At 42.1% G+C, this 18,334-nt stretch overlaps 1 protein-coding gene across 31 annotated transcripts in view; it reads left to right on the top strand.

Annotated features, from left to right (window-relative positions):
- The window catches only part of KIAA1217 (sickle tail protein homolog), a 277,578-nt gene that overhangs the window by 217,663 nt on the left and 41,581 nt on the right, over positions 1 to 18,334 (top strand). For 26 of the 31 annotated variants that reach the window (XR_003074153.3, XM_046938245.1, XM_015282038.4 and 23 more), the window contains one exon: positions 9,942 to 10,774. Coding sequence is in view for 30 of the 31 variants with exons in the window: in XM_046938245.1 (XP_046794201.1) it covers positions 9,942 to 10,774 (833 nt within the window). In the remaining variant the exon portion in view is untranslated. Of the gene's footprint in view, positions 1 to 3,394; positions 3,643 to 5,160; positions 7,873 to 9,941; positions 10,775 to 18,334 lie in introns of those variants that run through there. The other 5 variants (XM_046938247.1, XM_046938246.1, XM_040695776.2 and 2 more) reach the window with 3 other exon arrangements.

Genomic DNA, 18,334 nt, shown 5'->3' with positions numbered 1-18,334 from the left:
TGGCCAGATGCTGAGGCCTATCTGAAAGTGTTATTGAGGGTGATGGAGAGCAGGGTAGCACTGGAACAGCCCAGATGGGCAGGACACCTTGGTGCCCTTGATGAAGGACAGCAACTCGGGGGCTCTGTAATCTGCTCCCCCATTTCTGTTGCGGGCAACATACCAGCTGAGACTGCGATCAGGGCTGGATATGACCACTTTTTTATTCCTCTGCTGAATAATTGGAGGCAAAGCAATGGGTTGATGTCTCTCCTTTCAGTGCAGAAAGTGAATAGCCCCACTGAGAGGTTTCTCTTGTAGTGCTTGTCGGAGTAGAGGGGAGAAAGCTGCTGGTGGTGGTTCTCATGCTGTGTAACAGAGGCTGCAGACAGGAGATTTTACAGACAAGTCCATGTATAGGTCTTTGTCCTACTCCATTCTTGTCTTCTTAGATCATAATGAGATGCTGGGTGAGCTGTAGGAATGAAGAAGCCATGTGAGACAAATCTTCATTGAAAACAACAACAACAACAAAAAGGCCAGGAAAAAAAAAAAAGCATTCAGAAAACAGCTGTAAAAAACATCTTCAGCAAAATGTCTTTCCATTTGGATTCTGGATTGAATGAACTTCTTGCATTTAAGAAAGACCCTATTGACTCCATCACACACTTTGCTCCGGAGTACTGACAGCAAAACCAAGCTGAGCTAGTGACGAGCCATTGAGCCTGTATTCCCCTGTTTTCTGTCAAAGAAATGGTTGTTTACAGCAGTACCAGCATTAACTGCTTAATTGTTTCCATCCAGGAAAGTATTATTAGGGCATAAGGACCAAAAGAGCAGTTATCAGGAGCTGAGAGAACTTTGATCAGCAATCAAGTAATAAGTTAGTTACATGTTTGCCTCGTATGCCCCATAGCAGGCTTCAGAAATTTCTGTGGCTTTATAGCTGTGTATTTTATTGATGTGTCTCTAACACTTTTCCACTGAGACTTGAGGGGAGCAAAGAGAAGATAAATTAATGTGATGGGCTAATTAATGCAAGGATCCAACAGATTAACGTTGTAAATTATGTAGAATAAAGTAGGGTGACTGGAGATTTTATTCAGTGGTAACTGTCATTAACATAGACATAAACACAGATGTGGAAGTAGTAAGCTAGCCAAGACCTTCAGACCTGATCTTGGTGAAGCGTAGGGTGTTGTGCTTCTTAGGGGCATGCCCTTTGTTTAGATGGGGGGTTAACTGGAAAGGAATTCTTGTTCTGTGCAGTATATTATAAACAAATAGATGGCAAGTAATTAAACACGGGATAATACATGGCAAGTTAGACAAGACTTGAGGGCTCTGATAAAGTAATTGAAATGGAAGGTAATGCTTCGATGGTTTGTATGCATTGTTAGAACCTACATATTAAATTACAGCCTCGGTAGTGATATATTCTTGCACTATTTATGATGTTGTGCCCAATGTATTTTAAAATTAAAAGATGATTAATTCCTCATATGAAAACTTTTCATATGCATCAGACATACTCAAAGACTATAGCATATAGTGCCAGATGTATGGAGAACTAGTTGTAGTATGTCTGATGTTCTGGGATATACTTTATCATGCTAGAGTCCAATTACTGAAAATGTGCATCCTACCAGCTTGCAATTCATTACAAAGAAACTGCAGTGAAATAGTGATCTTTTTTATCCTGCATATTAGCATAATAATGTGATTTCTCACTGCAGGTTTATTTGCTGTAAGGAAGAATGTGGATGGCAGAATATACTCTGCATTTGTTGGAAAGCATGTGACATACAAGTTTAATTGGATAATTTGCCTTTATTTTTACTTTTGGTGTATTTGAGTCTGGTTGATCAGCAGACCTAAGCAGCTTTTTAACTAGGTGAAGTATATACATCCATACATTAAAAGGGGATGCTTGACTGGTTAGTTAGCCCTGCCAAATATAAACCAGATGCTTCAGCAGTAAATACTGCTTTACTCCTATACTGCAAGAAACAAGCCTTGACTGATTAAATTTGAAATAAAAATAAATAGGTTTAACATTGTTTCTGTGCCAAAATATTACTTTATTATAGCTCGAGTGCAAATATATCATACAAAGAATATCTCAAAATATTTTTACAGTGAAACTGCAAATGATACGTTTAAGACAAAACGAATATCTTTACACTCATGGTAAGTCTGCTTCCATTACGCTACATAGCTAGACCAGTAATGGTGCACAAGTTTACAATGTTCAGTAGGAATTAGAAGACACCTCATTTGACTGCAAATCTGGAGGAGTCCTTGCTGCTGGGCAGGGTGTAGTAGGGAGTGGGGCACCAGGTTTTTTGGTTTTGTCTATGGGATGTGCTCTGATCTTTGTCATGTTAAATGCTCTCTGTCAGCTTACCCTTTTGTAACAGAAGCGAGTGATGCTTCCTTCTCTGGCTGAGAGGAATACACTGAAATAGAAGCCTTACTCCAGTAAGGTCCCTTGTAAATGGCTTTTTACACTGATGTTGGCTCATGGTCATGTGCTTAAAATATAGTATGATTCTTTTGAATGCCAGTCATGTTGATAAAAGCAATATTTTTCTTGCGTGAAAGCATGGCCAAAAAGTACAGAAGAAAACTGCAGTGCTATGAAGTGCTCGTGTCATGGGATTACCCTGTGGTGTTTAAGTCCCTCCTCTTTCACACTGTGAATACTGCATTTGTAAGAATACATTTTCTGTATGATTTGGTCTTTTGGAGTGAGAGGATGGAAGGGGTGGATGCAGTCTTTCTGTTCTTGGTAGTTGGGGTTTTTTTGACAGTTCCCTTCTTTAGTGTGACTTTACAACAAAAAAAGAAAGAAGGGTAATCCTGATGGCTAGCAGAGTGTGTTGTAGCTATCTCTGAGACTGATTTATGGTGGCCCCAAGGTTCAGGTTTGCCAGGAAGCTCAGGTCCTGGTTAATGAGTAGACAGCCAGGTCCCGTGGCTGGGTGCTGTGCCGGGCACAAGGGGCTCTTGCTTCCTCCTGCCAGCTGTTGCTACCAAGTTTCCAACTGAATGATGGCTGTATTTTTTTCTAGAATTGTTTATGCTGGCTTTGCTAAGTAATTAGAGATCTTCTCTTATTGGGGAATTAGTATGTGTGTGTTTCTCACTGTTACCTTTAAAATGCCCTCTCCTACCTAACAGGAGGTGACTCGCTGCTTTATTTATGGCTTTCCCCTTTGTGAGTCTCCCTTGTATTTCATTCCGTAATGTTAGTCTCCCATACATCTCATAGGCACACATTAAAAAATGGCTGAGCGATTGAATCACATAGCGTTGCACAGTTTGTGACTGGGTGACATGCCAAGGAGGTTATTTAGTGACTAATTTCAAAGGGGAGGAGAAATTGCAGCGTTGTCATGTGGAAAAGTACTTCAGTCTATTGAAGCAGTGTTACTAGATGACTGGGTAAAGCAAGATGGCCTGTCCCTGTTGTGAGCAGAGGGAACAAGGAACATTTTCTGTTTAAAAACCTTTTCCCAGAAGGCACGGATATATAAAATGTTGTACTGTAGACTGAGGATTTAGATTCAAGGCCGAAAACAAAAAGCGCTTTATTAGAAGAAGTGGAACCAAATGTTCATCTTACTGCTGTAGCCATACAGGTGATTTCCTTAAGTAACAGTAAGTGGCTTTAATTATTTCAGAGCAAAAATCCTATCGGATATGATGCTGTTTCTCTGTAGGTAACGTCGGGTAAGACTGTAATAAGACTGCTGCTGTTTTTAATTGTTGAAACAAATGCCCAAAGTAGCATCAGGACAGCTGAGAAATTATGCCTGAAGGATCAGACTGTAGGATTTGATCTGAAACTCTCCGTTCTGCTTGTTTGCAAGATCCATCTTCAGCAGGCATGTTGACTTAGAGGAGAGGTGAAGCAGTCAAACATTATTTTTGATATTACCATTAAAGTTGTTTTGTTAGAGTTTTACAGATCTGTTTTACATTCGGTAAAAAGTGAAACAGGTATTCTTTGTTTTCCCCATGGGAGCTTTAGGGTATGGTATGAATTAAGTTTATATGTAGTCAGGGATATAAAAGGACATACTGAGACATGTAAAGTACCTTGAGGTAAAACATTTGGATAGCTGTAGGGACTGGGTTCATAGACAAGTGTGCATTGAAGATGTAAGTATAAAGAAAGGGACAATAATGTTAAGAATGTGTTTGATGCTCTATCGTATGGAAAGGGGAATAAGGCTGCGACTGAGCTGTGCTTAATTCAAGGCAGTATATGTGTAGCTGAAATATCATACCCTACATTTTCTCTTCTTGAGCTTAAGATAGTGCTTTTGCCATATCCCTTGTACATCTTCACAACAGGTAGAAAAGCGTGGGGATGAGATGCTATGGTGACATCAAGTAGTATGGTGAAGACAATTGCTTAGTATTCACACAGGAGAAGAGTAACTGGCGAAAGAAGTGTATGAACTTAGAAACTGGGGGAATGCCTTATCCTCAGAGATGTCTTACTCTGGCTGATCGCAGCATTGTTGAATGAAAACCACATAGGATTAACAATATAGATACCATATCCATCTACGTCCCATAAACTGTTTTTTTTCAGGCATGACCGTTAGAACCAGAAAACTACAGTTTCATAGATGTTCTGAGTACAACTCTTCTTGCACCATAATACAGCTGGACATATATCAAAACTGTGCAAAAGAAGCTAGAGAACTGAAACCAAGATGTGTACTAAGAATGGGAAGTTATTTATAAAAAACACTGGTATTTCTTAGGGAGTTCTGAAAACTCTTTATCTAGAAAAATATCCAGAAAAAGGTAATGGAAATATATGGGACATGTTAAGAACAGACCTAGGTGCGTCTCAGAGTTCCCCACTCATGGCAAGATTGAACACTGGAAATCAGTTTTATTTTGGAATTATTGGCATGTGGTTCCGATAATGAAAAAACATTGTGGAAACTGACTCCTAGAGATTTGTACTGTGGACCAGACTCAGCTGAAGCCAGGACTCCAAGCTTAGCGTAGGTTAGCTGTTTCATTGCCTGAAGTATCTCTTTGGGACATCAGAGGACCCATCTTCAGCCAAAATTGATTACTAAATTAGTCTGAAAGTACTGCTGAGGAGTGATAAGACATTGAAACTTACGCTTGTCTTACTCCATGGTCTTGAAGGTCATTGCAGAACTGTCCAGTACTTCACTGCTGAAGAGACCATGGAAGAGCTGGGGTCCCTACCCCTCAGCAGGAGTAACTGCTGACAAGTAACAACTGACCAAGTTGTCCCAGGACTGTGAATCTGGAAAGCCAAAACTCTAGAGCACTCCAGGGATGTTTGATAAGGAACTATGTTGGTATTTGACTTAAATCTGCCAGGGAGGACTTTAAACTCACTTTTGTTTAACTGACATTTTAGTAAATCTTGGAGCTCTTTTAAGTTAGCATTGCCTGATGAAATTATTTTTCATTGGAAAGTTCCTGACCAGAAAAAGCTAAGATGATGGTAATGTGCTTGCAGTTTGTAAGTATGCCATTGGGCAGCTGGAGGAATCCGCAGATGTAGCCAGCCTGGCTTTTTCTGTAATGGCCCAACAGGATGAGGAAATTTGTAGGAATTAAAAGAGACACAAAGAAAAGGCAAGGACAAACAAGTGTGACGAACTTTCAGTGATGTCTGATAGCATGAGGATTTGGCTTTAGAGAGACGATCATGGTACATGTACTTAAAAATGTCATTTTCAAACTGTTTACCATTTCTGTAATTTCCAAATGCACTATGCCATATTGTAAATGATATTATTTTAGAAATATCAAAACTCTATCTGACATTTTTTTGCAGAGGCTCATTTGTGCTTTCAGCTGTGCAAACCCAACCTTGGTGAAAGACCAGCTATGACAGATACAATATAATATAGGGCAACTAATGATTAAACTGAGAGTTTTGGACAGCTAGGACAGTAAGGCTGTCAATTTATTTTTATTAGAGAAGAACTAATGGATTATGTTGTTTCTAGGTTTGGGGTTCCTTATGTAAACCTTCCCTGATTAACAAAGTGAAGGACTGCCTCATTTTTAAGATTTTCTTCTGGTGAGCAAGGTGTCTTTACCTTGAATGTATTTGTTATGTAATGAATTGATCAGTTTTGTTATCAGTATTTAGTTTTTATGTAGCATTTGCATCAAAGATTGTCCAATTTCTTGATAAAATTCTTTGCAAGTGTCCTCAGTTTACTATTGGGTGACCCAGCTTTAGGTGTAGATGTGCAGTTTCCTCAGGGAAATAAAGGGTGCTGACAGGAAAGTAAGAAAAAGTAATAGCTTTGCATGCCTGAGAGGTGATTAATGGTGTCTACTGGGAACTCCAGGGTGTCTTCAGGACAGTGCAGGGATGAGCATCATTACTGGAACATGCTTCATCTAGGTATTTTGGCAGGCTGAAATCCCTGGAGCGAAACGAGTTGTGGTGCTCTCTCTTGATAGGCAAGGCCTGGTAGAGCAATGGGAAGGGCTGCCAGGTCAGAAACCCTCACCTACTTTTCTCTTTGCCTGTGCTTTCCTATGAGATGTTAGCAGATAACGGTGTGAGTCAGGGTGCACCCTGGGCATCCAGCTACCTTGGGGAGATGAAGGATTGGTGTGGTGCTAATGAATCAGCAGTAGCGCAGTGCTAGCTCCCACTGCCCTGGTGTGCTTGTGGGAGCAGCTCCCTGTGCCCTGTCCCATGTGTGCTGAGTGCGCAAGCTAATTTTGAAATAAAAAACATAGCTAGTTTTATCTGATATTCACTCTTCAGTATATGTCCAATGCCTCTGTTGTTCTGTTAAAAAAGAAGAAATCCAAGTCTGTATCTTACAAACTGCAGCATACTTAGACTGACTAGAAACTTCCTCAGGAGATGCTTAAATGTGGTGTGATCTTTTTTACTACTGAATGTTTAAGATTCTCACTGGTTTCTTTTGCCTCCAGTGTTTCATACAGAAATGGTTGTACTAGCCATTCGCCACACTTGAACCTCAAGGACTGACAAACAAGTTTCTATTTCAAGGACGTACAGGCTACAGAGAGCAAGAACAAGGAAGAGCTATATGCTCAAGAAAACCACACCCTCAGGCAAATATATTACATAGCTGCAGTTGAAAAGCTCATGATCCTATGCCTACATTAAAAGATCTTCTTTCTTTTCTTCTCAAAGCAATTGTCTATGACATCACCTAGTATTTACAGGCTCAGATGAGTCCAATATCCTCTTTCTCTGTCTTGAGTCATGTAGCATAAGACTAAGAACATGTGGCTCAAAGCAGCCTACGTATTAAAGTATATGTGTGGGACAGGAAGAAGTACAGTACAGAAAGTGGCGTATATACGGGATAGAGTAGTGTGCCTTGAATATCACACAGAAGATATATAGCTGAGAAGCATGAAGAGACCATTGTTTGAATTTCTGAAGCTACCATTAATGAAGAATCTGGAGATTTTGGAGAAGGGAAAAAGGTAGAAAATCTTGACAGGTGGCAGGAGGTGCTGTAATGTGACCATTGCAGCTGCCTGGCGCTCAGCCCTGTCCAGCTCACATGCCCCAGTCCTCCAGCCATGGGCACCCCAGACTCCATGGCTCCAGCTACTCTCCCCTTCTGCACGCTCCACCCAGGGTCTGAGTCACGTCCTAAAATAGAAAGGGAACCTTTCAGGAAGGGGCTGTGGTCTCACGCTTTGTGCCCTCCTAGCCCAGTGGAGTCTTGTTTCAGGCTGTGCACTGCATGGGCTATATTAGTGCAAAGAGCAAAAGTAAATAGCTGTGTAACCATCAGTACTCAAACACGGGATGTTGAGCAATAGCTGAGCTACATATTTGAACTGATCGTTTCCATCCTGAAGTATGGGGATATGGTAAGATGGAAAATAGGTATTTTTCTTTGACAGGTTTCTTTAACTTATGAGGAACGAATGAGTATATACAGGAATATGAAGTCCAGAAGTTAGGGGATATAAAATCTATTGCTTTCAAAGTTTCCCATGGAAATTTTCTCTTCTGTAGAAGGAAACATCAGAATTTTCCTTTCACTGCAACCCAGTGTATCCCAGTGCCTGTGGTTTGTGTGCCAGATACTGTTGGAACTGTTGCAGTTTTAGCTGATAGAACTAAGCAGGACGTGATACAGCCTGTATGTTGGGGACCAAGGTGGTCTTTCTTCCTCCATTCTCTCAGTGCAAAATATCTCTTGCTGTCTGTTTCTATAGGTGTGAGCCCACAGCGGCTCAGAGTTGGGAGGAGTCTTTCTGTTCTGTTGGCACAGCACAGCTTGGTGTGCTGCCTTGTTTCTTCAAGTCAGATGAAGAACTCTGTTGAATGCCCTCTGATAATTTTATTAATACTGATTAGTTCTGTTTCATTTTAAATTCCAGACTTCAGTAATTGCCTGTGAAAATTAAAAAAAGCTATCCCATGTTCCCCTTTGGCTGGATAATGCTTCTGACCCATCCCAACTCGTTCCTTTGTTCTGTTGCGCTTATTTATTATTGCTGCTGCCACAATCAGGTTATCTCTTTTCTTCTTTTTGATACCTGATACTGCAGACTTTTGATCTCTGGCCCTGGGGAACGTCATTTGTAATTCCCAAGTGCGGAGCCTGCTGTGATGAGAGCTGCTATTGTTTATATACCGCCACTGCAATTCCCTTACCAGCAGAAAATCCTGTGGTGGGGCAGGAATAGAAAGAATATAATTTCTTGCCTCATCAGCCATGGATCACTGTTACTGCAGTGAATCCAGTCGCACTGTCAAAGCAAGGAGTGAAAGGGGAGAAAAATGCTGAAGATTTTAGATCAATGACTTCCACTGCACACAAGTGTGTGCTGTGTAACTTTAGGAATCCCTTGGAAATGGTGCAGAGAGAAGCTGAAATTGCCGACACAAATTCTAGAAGCTTTAATTTTTTTCTCATGTACTTGGTGGAACCCAGCTGACTTTTTCATCTCCTTGTTTATCCACCTGACCTGAACAGCTCCAGAGCAAGCACATGATGCTTGCTAGAGGGAGAATTTCTCTGCTGTGTGCCATTGATGTTGCTCGGTCACCTAAAGAGGTCATTGTTGGGCAGAGTGTAATGCTGCAGTCTTAGAAACACATGTATTCTCTGCCGGTTTTTGCAATGGCCTTAGTTAAGGGAGTTAAGTAAGAAGCACTGATATGTTGGTAAGGACGTTTTCCCTTTCTTTTCCTCATTTGCTCAGTCCTTACTGCTAGCAATTAATGATGCTGATTATAAAAGTATAATATTTGCTAGCTTTCTGAGCACGTTCTCTATGCATTTTCCTAGGCTCTCATATCCTTGGTTGCGGTGCAGAAACTTTTGGCACATGTTTTATAGGGACTGACAGTCTTCATGTAACTTGAGTGTCAGTAAATGTTGCGCACATCCCCTATGCTTTGTGTACCCTTTGCATAATAAAGGCCACATCAAGGTATTAGGAAAAGCCAAATCCTGCACAGAAGTAAATGGAAAATGAGTTGTAATGTTTATTTGTTTGTGTGTCTAAGGAGTTCAGGTATGTTTGTGATGCCAGTATTTTCTTCCTTGTGTTGAATCAGTGAACTCTAGCATGTACATCTGATCATTGAACTGTTTCAAGTCTGTATCAGCTATGTGTACCTGGAGCACCTAGGCCTGATTTCAGGTTGTATATCTGAATAACAGAGTAGGATAATATGGTATTTCCATGAACAAATGTATTTTTAAAACTCTCATATCCCTTTAACGTGCAGCCTGTTTTATTGCTGTCTACAGCTTATTTTCTTTAGGCACTGAGATCCCAAGATGTTTTATTTGTACAGATGACAAATTATTTAGTCTTGAAAGTAGTTTTTATTTCTGTGAATGTTGATGTCGTCGCAATCCGCATCACGTTTTGCTCATTCAGTAATTTTACATCCTGTATGTTTTTCCTTTCATTTCCAGATGCAGAGGGAAATTGCCTATATGGGCCGAGATGGCCCAAGCGCTTCCCGCTCCGGATCTGCAACGCACCCCTCCCACGCGATGCCCAGCTCTCCGCCCTCCACTCCAGTGCCCCACTCCATGCCCCCCTCTCCGTCCAGGATCCCCTACGGAGGGGGACGTCCCATGGGTGTTCCGGGCAATGCCACCATCCCCAGGGACCGGCTCTCCAGTGTGTCGGCATCACGCTCCATATCGCCCAGCCCAAGCGCCATTTTGGAGAGGCGGGATGTGAAACCAGATGAGGACATGAGTAACAAAAACTTGGCCCTGATCCGAAATGAAGGTCTATACGGGGACCCGTACTTGTTTCACGAGGGGAGGATGAGCGTGGCTGCACCCCACAGCGGACACCCCCTCGATGTCTCCGATCACATTGTCGCCTACCATCGCAGTGCCATGAGGTCATCAAGCACTTACTGTAACCCCTCTATGCAGCCTGAAATGCTGGAGCAGTCCTTGTACAGACAAAAGCCACGAAAGTACCCGGAGAGCCACTTGCCCACGCTCAGCTCTAAAACACCTCCCGCCTCGCCCCACCGCGTGGCTGATATGCGCATGATCGATATCCATCCCCACCATAGTGCACACATCCCTCCCCACGCTATCCAGCCTGACAGGGCCTCTCCCAGCCGCCAGTCCTTCAAAAAGGAGCCAGGACCACCCGTATTTGTGGATGCCAAAGTGCGAGGTGCCCTCGGCCACCCGGGCATGGCAGAGGCTGTGCCGTCTCCCATCGACAAACAGGCTTTTGGCTATGGGTCACCCACAATGCCCAAGGACAAGGAGACAAGGTAAGGCAGAGCCAGACCTTAATTTATGCAAATAATCAATGTTCTTAATGTGCGCATGTTGTGTTGACGTACACCCAGGGGATGCTGTGATGTGTAGGAGGCTGCTGCGCTGGGCTGCGGTGTTTATTAGCTGTCTGTCAAGGTAGTTAGTAATTTAGAGGAAATGCGACACCACCCATTATTAATCCGCAAGTATTGTCAGCTCATGATGAATCCCTAGTTATTTTCATTTGCGCAAATTTCAGTCATTGGAAAAAATATAATAAAATAAAATGATTAACTAGGATTTTTCTTTCCAGGCAACCAGATCATGTTACAAGAACAAATGATGTTCTGTTCCTGCTAATAAGGGAATATATTTCACCCCCGTTAAGAATGACACTCTGATATTACAATTTTGGTTCTTTATGGAGTGGAGTTTTTCTCATCTAGTGTTAGGAAATTGGAAGAATTTATCATTACTGTCTTATCTCCTGTAAAACATGAATTTGCATAAAAATAGGACAGTTGTTTGTAATAATGTTCCTCGAGGGGAAACTGCTGAGAAGAGCAAGTCTGTCCCAGGGAAGAAATTGAAACAAGAATGCTGTTCCCAGTGATTCTTTCTAACATCACAAATAGTTGGTGACCTGACTGTTGTTAACTTTTCTGCACTGAGAATGATGGCGATGATCTCTCCTGTCTCTTAAGGACCAGCTTTACACAAAGGTCTGTGAAGGCTTCTCTTGCCGTAGACCCTGCCCTAGGAGAGAAAAATCATCAAGCTGCCTGTCCATTATAGTGTGTTTGTATGAGTTGCTCTAATATCCAGCATATTGTTTGTGCTGTTAACTTTTATAGAGCTCTTTAGGGAAGTGAAGAAGAATAGCTGGAAAATGCTGAGCTCACAAAGGCCAGAGGTAACTACTGACTGCCTTAACCACTGGGGAGATACGGAGCTTCATATGGCCCCAAACTTCTCTTCCATCTGAGCAAGAATTAGATGCCTCTGACTATGCTAAGTGGAAAGAAGAATATACTGTGAAGTCCCTTGTTGGGGAGAAAATGGAAAATGGAAGAAAATCAACTTCCCTCAAAAAATTACATGCTGATACCAGCTTGGTATTTATATTGACACAAGGAGCTATTAGAGTATAGAGTCACTGAAACCTGGTTTGTCTTTATTATTTCCAAGAAAAGAGATCCACGTACCAAAAATATCATTTCAGGCATCCAATATGACAACTAGGAAATAATTTGCACAACGTTTTCCATTTCTAATCCAAGAGATCAGATAAAAAATTCTACAGGATTCATGTCAGGGGGCTGGAAGTGAGGGAGCACACCAACAACTTCCCAGTCTATGCCACTTTTTCTCCTCTGAGCATCTCATCTGTTCACTCTGGTACACAGGCTGTGTGTTTGTGAAAATACAGATCTGCAGTTGCTTAAGGACAGCACTGTACCAGGAGTTTTAGTTTTGGTTCCAAGATATATTTACAGTGATGAAAATAGTACTTGCTTAATTATATTCCCAAATAAATACATGATCTTAAAATTCAGTATGCTGTATTAGCCACACAGCATTGAAAGAAATCATTCTGAAAATGTCTCTTCTGCTGTGGGGCTTTGTAAACTTTGAGAAATGGTGACTTTTTAAAAAATAATTCCGAACACTAAAAGCAATTAATGCAAATTGTTATGTTTTCTAACCACTGCAATATCAAGGATGGTGTTGTGCTCAGCCAGTGTGCATGCAGAGTCAAGTGTGGGCTAGCAGCAAAAAGGCAGGTTTGCTTATCTGTTAGTCTTGGCAATGCTGAGGAGGGAAGTCTTTTGTGTTTGCACACTGCGTTGAGAATCTCCCCATCCTCACTCATTCAGCTTTGCAGATAGCTGGGAGTGGGTTGAGGCCCCTGTGAGCATCAAACCCATCATCTCAGCACCATTACTCCTCCAGCCACTAGTGAAGTGTGCTGAAAAGAAAGAAAATACTTCGTGATTTCTCGTTTTGAGAAATTACCTTGAAGTAGTGCTGGCACGACCTCAGGGACAACACAGAGCTAAGGCAGAGCATAAATATAAGGCAGAGGAAAGATCAAAATAAATATTGAGAATGCCAGAAGTTTTAGCTAAATCTCTCCTCCTGCATTAATTCTCCTTCTGTTCTTCTAGTCAGTGGCTGAAGCAGGTATCTATGTACTTCATCAGAATATCTTGGGTACTAAGAGTAGATCAGACCTTTCATTGAGCATATCCTGGTTTTGTTGAAGAAATTAGGTGTGTTATCTTTGACATGATAAGTGCAGCAGATTTGGATCTACCAAAGATGAAAAAGATGAAAACTATGTAGCATCTCCTATCTCTTTTTTCTATAGTTTCCCATTTTAATTTTACATCGTGGTTGCCAGTCTTGTTGAGCCTGTTATTTAAGTCAGAGTTGAGGGGGATTTTATTTCTTCATGTAATTCTTTCTTTTATCTGTTTTACCTCAGGTATTTTCAAGGTAGCTAATTCTGCCATGAAAGGAACTAAATAAATTCTCAGAGTAATTAATTTATCAGAAGACTTCTATATAAAGGACTTTAAAACAGTCAGAAGAAAGGAGTTGGTGGAGATTTCAGAAATTAAAATATTATTAGTATTCATGTGCACAAAAGATCAAGCAAGTTGCAGCACTTCATCTTTCCGGAGTCAGCGTTCCTTAAATATGAGGTTTACAGGAAGAATGAGTAAATCTTTGTGAGTGAGCATAAGCTGTTTAAACAGTGATTTGCCATCATTTTTTGGATGGCCCATTTATGTACTTTATGGTAGACACTTCTGGAAACTACCACAGGCAAAACAGATGTTTAAATGTTGGCAAATTGGGAAAGAAGCTTACTCAAAAGTGCATTGAGTTAAATGCCATTTAACTTACATTCCTTGCATTTAAAACACAGGTTATGTTGCAAAATTTTGGGCTATTTCATGGCTGGTGCTGAATATGACACTACTCACTAAAATGCAGTCCCAAAAGATAACTCTATACAGTTTTGTTGTTTTTTTTTCCCTCAAAAGGAGTACTGTGCTCTGGTTCTTTTCTGCCCAAACACAACGTCTGTCCTCTTCTCTTTATGCCGCATTAGTGAAAAAATATGTTGTTAAAACATGGCTCACTGAACAAAAATGTTATCATATTCTCTGCTTACGGCTTGCAGTTAGAGACTAAAGTGTAACAGGCACATTTAGGTTACTGTATACCATTCCCATCATAACAACACTTTATTGTTTGTTACATTAAAGTATGAGTAGACACTGCCATGCATCAGGAAAAAATGGTCATACTCTGTAAAGCTGTGGGCAGTGACAGACAAGAAAGGTGGACTTCGGAGATACACTCTCTCAGACAGTGGTGTCCCCACTCCCAAAGTCAGGCAGTGATTGAATTGCTCCCTAGGACTGCAAATAACCACACAAATGTGTGCTTGCTGCGCCCATTACAGACCTGTGGCGTAGTGTTTGCAATCTGGAGGCTTGCAAATGTCTTTGTAGTTGGAAACAATAGCACTTTTCCAGAGGTCCAGAATTACTGGTCAAAAAAGACAGGTGAGCAACACAGATGGAGGAAAGGTAAACTGCACTTTGACTTCCTTCTTTTGGAGGAACTATCTGGAGGGAATACGAGATGCAGGCTCTTGGAATTATCAAAAAGTATCAAAGCTGGCAGCACTTCATAGTTTACCTTTTCACTTTAACTTCAAGCTGCAGAAGGTTTGAATTTAACATTGTTCTTGTGAAATATTCACCTGTGCATAATTTTTCCCTTGAAAAGAGAGCAGAATGTGAAGGAGTTCTGCTGTTCTCTGCCTCACACCTTTCCTGGAGATCACTGTTTCGGGCAGAATTTGGGATGAGGTCTGACTGCCACTTCTGCCTGTTACTAGAGAAGCCATTGGAAAAGACAACAGACAGCCTACTCTTGTTCCTTTTTCTTTTCAGAGAAACCAGAAATGTTCATCTCATAGAGTGATGTAGAAAGAAATGTATTTTTCCCTGTCTCTGACCTTCCTTTTATTACCACATATCCTTCACTTGCTGCAAAGTATGAATATGTAGCCACTGGAAGTCATTCTCCAGGATAGTCTGCTAATTAGTTTGTGGTGTCAGACTTGGTATTTGAGCATGTCTGTTATGTTTGATCACTGCACTGCCTAGGGTTGGACAGGAACATGAACAGTTACACAGCCCAGTTCTAGTTTGTGTCTATACAAAGCATCTTCCCAGTGTTGTGGATAATGAAAATGCCTTCAGGAAAGGGAAGAAACATGCAAGTCATGCTTAAATAGCAGCACAGTGAGAAGTGGGTAACAATTTAACAATGCACTGTACCCTGCTTGAGATTACTTCCAGTTAGCTGCAGTAGATAGAATGACATGAAACCTCAGTGAGGCTGTAGTGAAGAAGGCAAGTGATTAAACCTGATGTCTCAGCGCACAGAGTCCTTGTACAGGCAAGGGTTTGTGTTGCTCCTGCTGAATTTGGAGAGTGAGATGCTGAGGCCGGTCCTGATTGCCTGGATATAGCTAAGCCCATGAAACAGGCTGCTGGGAGGAAGAAGGCTGGTGAGGCACTTGTGCCTGCTTTGCTGGCAGAAGTCTGTGTGTGAAAAGCCAAAGCCAAGTCTGACCAACAGGTCAGCTAGGGCTGGGAGTCACTTCTGACCTCGTTCCCTCCTTTTCTGCTGCACCACACCATGTCTGGCTCTCCCAGCATTCACTGGAAAACAATGTGAAACCATGCCCTTTAGTGCTCAGGCTGATAAAACAGCACATTCTTTCCTAAGTGCTGTAGAAGTGACCCTCCCTTCTCTTTCTGGGTGGTGGAGAGATTCAGATTTGTCTGGGAAACTAATTTGGGAACTGAGCTGTACTTCTTCCTTCACGTACTCCCAGAGCTGGCAAAGAAGCACCCGTGAAGAGGGTTTTTCTGCCTGCCCCTCTCACCCGATGCTCCACATCCGGTCTGTCCTGTCCATGGGGACCTAGGCCTACCCCATCCACAGGGAGCCCAGCCTGCCTCATCCACTGGGACCCTAGCCTGTCCTATCCACAGTCAGCCCAGCCTCCCCCATGCACAGATGACCCTGTCCTACGCCATCTCTGGGAACCCCAGCCTACTCCACTCATGGGGACTGGCCTGTCCAGTGCAGGAAGGGATGGCAGTGGTAGGCTGCACTCCCCACATTCTCTCTCCTCAACCACAGCAGGAAGAAAAGAATATAATATTGAGAACCAAAAAATGTCTGTCAGCACAGTGCCAGCATCCCATAGCACAGGCTGAGGTGAAGGCTCATTCTGTCCCTTGAAGGCTCTGGCTCTGCTGGGTCACTGTAGCACCAGGAGCCAAGATGGCTCCAGTCCTTGCCAGGGAAGCTGAGGTGGCTGTGGAGCCATCACTGCTCCTCCATATCCATACAGCAGCTGGCAGAACGAGTCCACTGGCTCTCCAGCCACCTCAGCCCAGCATGGCTATGCCACCTGGCCAGCACCGTCCCTCCTTGCCCCTGCTTCCCACTGCCTTCAATCAGACCACCAGGTCTCCCAAAACCACTTCATTTTATTTGATACCTGAAAGGCTCCTCCTTTCAGACACTTGCTCTTAAAACGTTTGGTGCTAATGGCCATAATGAACCTGGCTATTAGGGTGAAATGATTATGGGAAAAATCTTGCCCTGTGTTTAAGGGAGCAGCTCCAGAGCATGTGTAGATTCTTCACATTCTTAATGCTTTTACCATATGAAAAGTAATGTACTCGGTGTGACTGATTCCAGTGTTTCATTCGTTTTTCATCATCTCCTATCTCTGGAACATCCCTCTCCCTCTTAACAGCATATTTTCCTAGATTTCGTGGCAAAGGACAAGATCGGCTTTGCGTTGCCATAATCCTGTTTGAAGCATAAAATTGTTTCCAGATTATCCAGCGTGAGGTGGAAAAAACATATTTATAAATTGGTAAAGCAGATAGACTTCCAATGGAGTTTAGTTCCAGGAAGGCTTTGTGATAATTATCTGAGAAAAAGAAATGTTTTTGTTATTAAGTGTCAAAAATGCTGCATTAAAATTTGTTAGAATATATTTATCCCGGGCTTTTCGTACTTGTTTCTGTTCCAAAGGTTGCTGTACCTGAACCAGTTTCTTATTTTAAAACTTTTAACAGTGGAAATTCTGTAACGTATTTTTTGGTTTGAAGGGAATTAGGTCGATTCACTAGTCTTCTCACCACCGCTCAAAATACCTTTCAGCACGAAGACAGAAAAGTAAGGAGCGCACATTGTATTCAATCGCAGTAAGAACATTTCTGCTAGCTGGGGACGGACTGAGCATGCTCTTGGTCCCTCCTGTGTCTGTTAGCATCTCATTAGTTGCTTTGCTGTCCCGTTTTCTGAACATTGGGTGTTTTGGAGTGTCTTCCAGCTATGATATCTGTGTGCTGTCCCAGAAAACGTCTATTTCATTCATGGAGTGTGAATGAAATAATTAGCCTGGATACCCCGACTGGCTTATGAGTTGAGCTGGTTTCTCACTCTGTATCATTTCAGCTTGCCTTTGTATCAGTACCTACATTTGAGTTTATATGACCCTATCAATTGGCATTATTGCTTTGGCCACAAGCTTCAAACGGTGTGAGGGGGGTGGCACTGCTGCTCCTGTGTGCCCAGGAGAGCACAGTAGTGATGAATGACCCCCGTGGAACGCTGCATCTGGGGCTGAGTGTGCCATCTCTACCATGTGGACTGCCTCTGTCCTGTCTTCTTCCATGAGCCATTGCTGCTTGACTTGCTTTCTGAGAAGTGTTGTTCTCAGCCGTCCTCCAAAATCACTGTCAGTGATCCTTTTGTGTGCTTCCGTAGTCACATAAGCGCTAGCATAGAGGGATACATTTTCAAAAGGTTCTGTCTGATAGCTCATGCTCACATGTTTCTGCATTGTGGTGTGCCATTGATGTACTGGCATGTGAAAGGAGGTACCTGTGTGAGGAGAAGGCTGTAATGGAGCCTACCAAGGAAGTCACCAGGTACCTGACCAGTGTATGCGTCCATGTAAATGGTATGCAAAGACAAAGACATGAGTGTTAGCCTTCTTATCCAAAAAATGTCATTGTTGTTGCTTAGTGGCATTTGGTAAGTCATGGAAAATGCTGGCCATACTTCTTACAGTTCTTCCTCTCTTTTCTTCTGGTTTTTAGGAATTTCTCAGGAAGTGGGTGCGAAAACAAACCTGCTTTGCTATCACTGTGCTGCACAGCCTGTGTTCAGTGTGCTGTGCCTGATCTGTCACACTTCTGTCCTTTGCAGAGCAGTCAGTTGTGATGTCAGGTGCAAAGGATTTGGGCTGGGAAGTTGTCAGCTCAAGCAGATTAAATGCTTCACAGATAAAATACTGCTTTGGCAAAATTAAAAATAGTAACAAGAAGTCTAAAGATTTTAATCCTGGAATCTTACACACAAGCAAAATTATTGGCCCAGTAGAGGTAAAAAAAAGAAAAAGAAAAAAGAAAAAAAATGTAATGCTGAAAAAAAAATGCAGTAATTTCAAGAGG

The sequence above is a fragment of the Gallus gallus genome, chromosome 2, assembly GCF_016699485.2.
Source record: "Gallus gallus isolate bGalGal1 chromosome 2, bGalGal1.mat.broiler.GRCg7b, whole genome shotgun sequence".
In the NCBI taxonomy this organism is placed as follows: domain Eukaryota; kingdom Metazoa; phylum Chordata; class Aves; order Galliformes; family Phasianidae; genus Gallus; species Gallus gallus.
The sequence above is the reverse complement of the archived record's forward strand: the minus strand, read 5'-3'. Positions and strand labels throughout refer to the sequence as shown.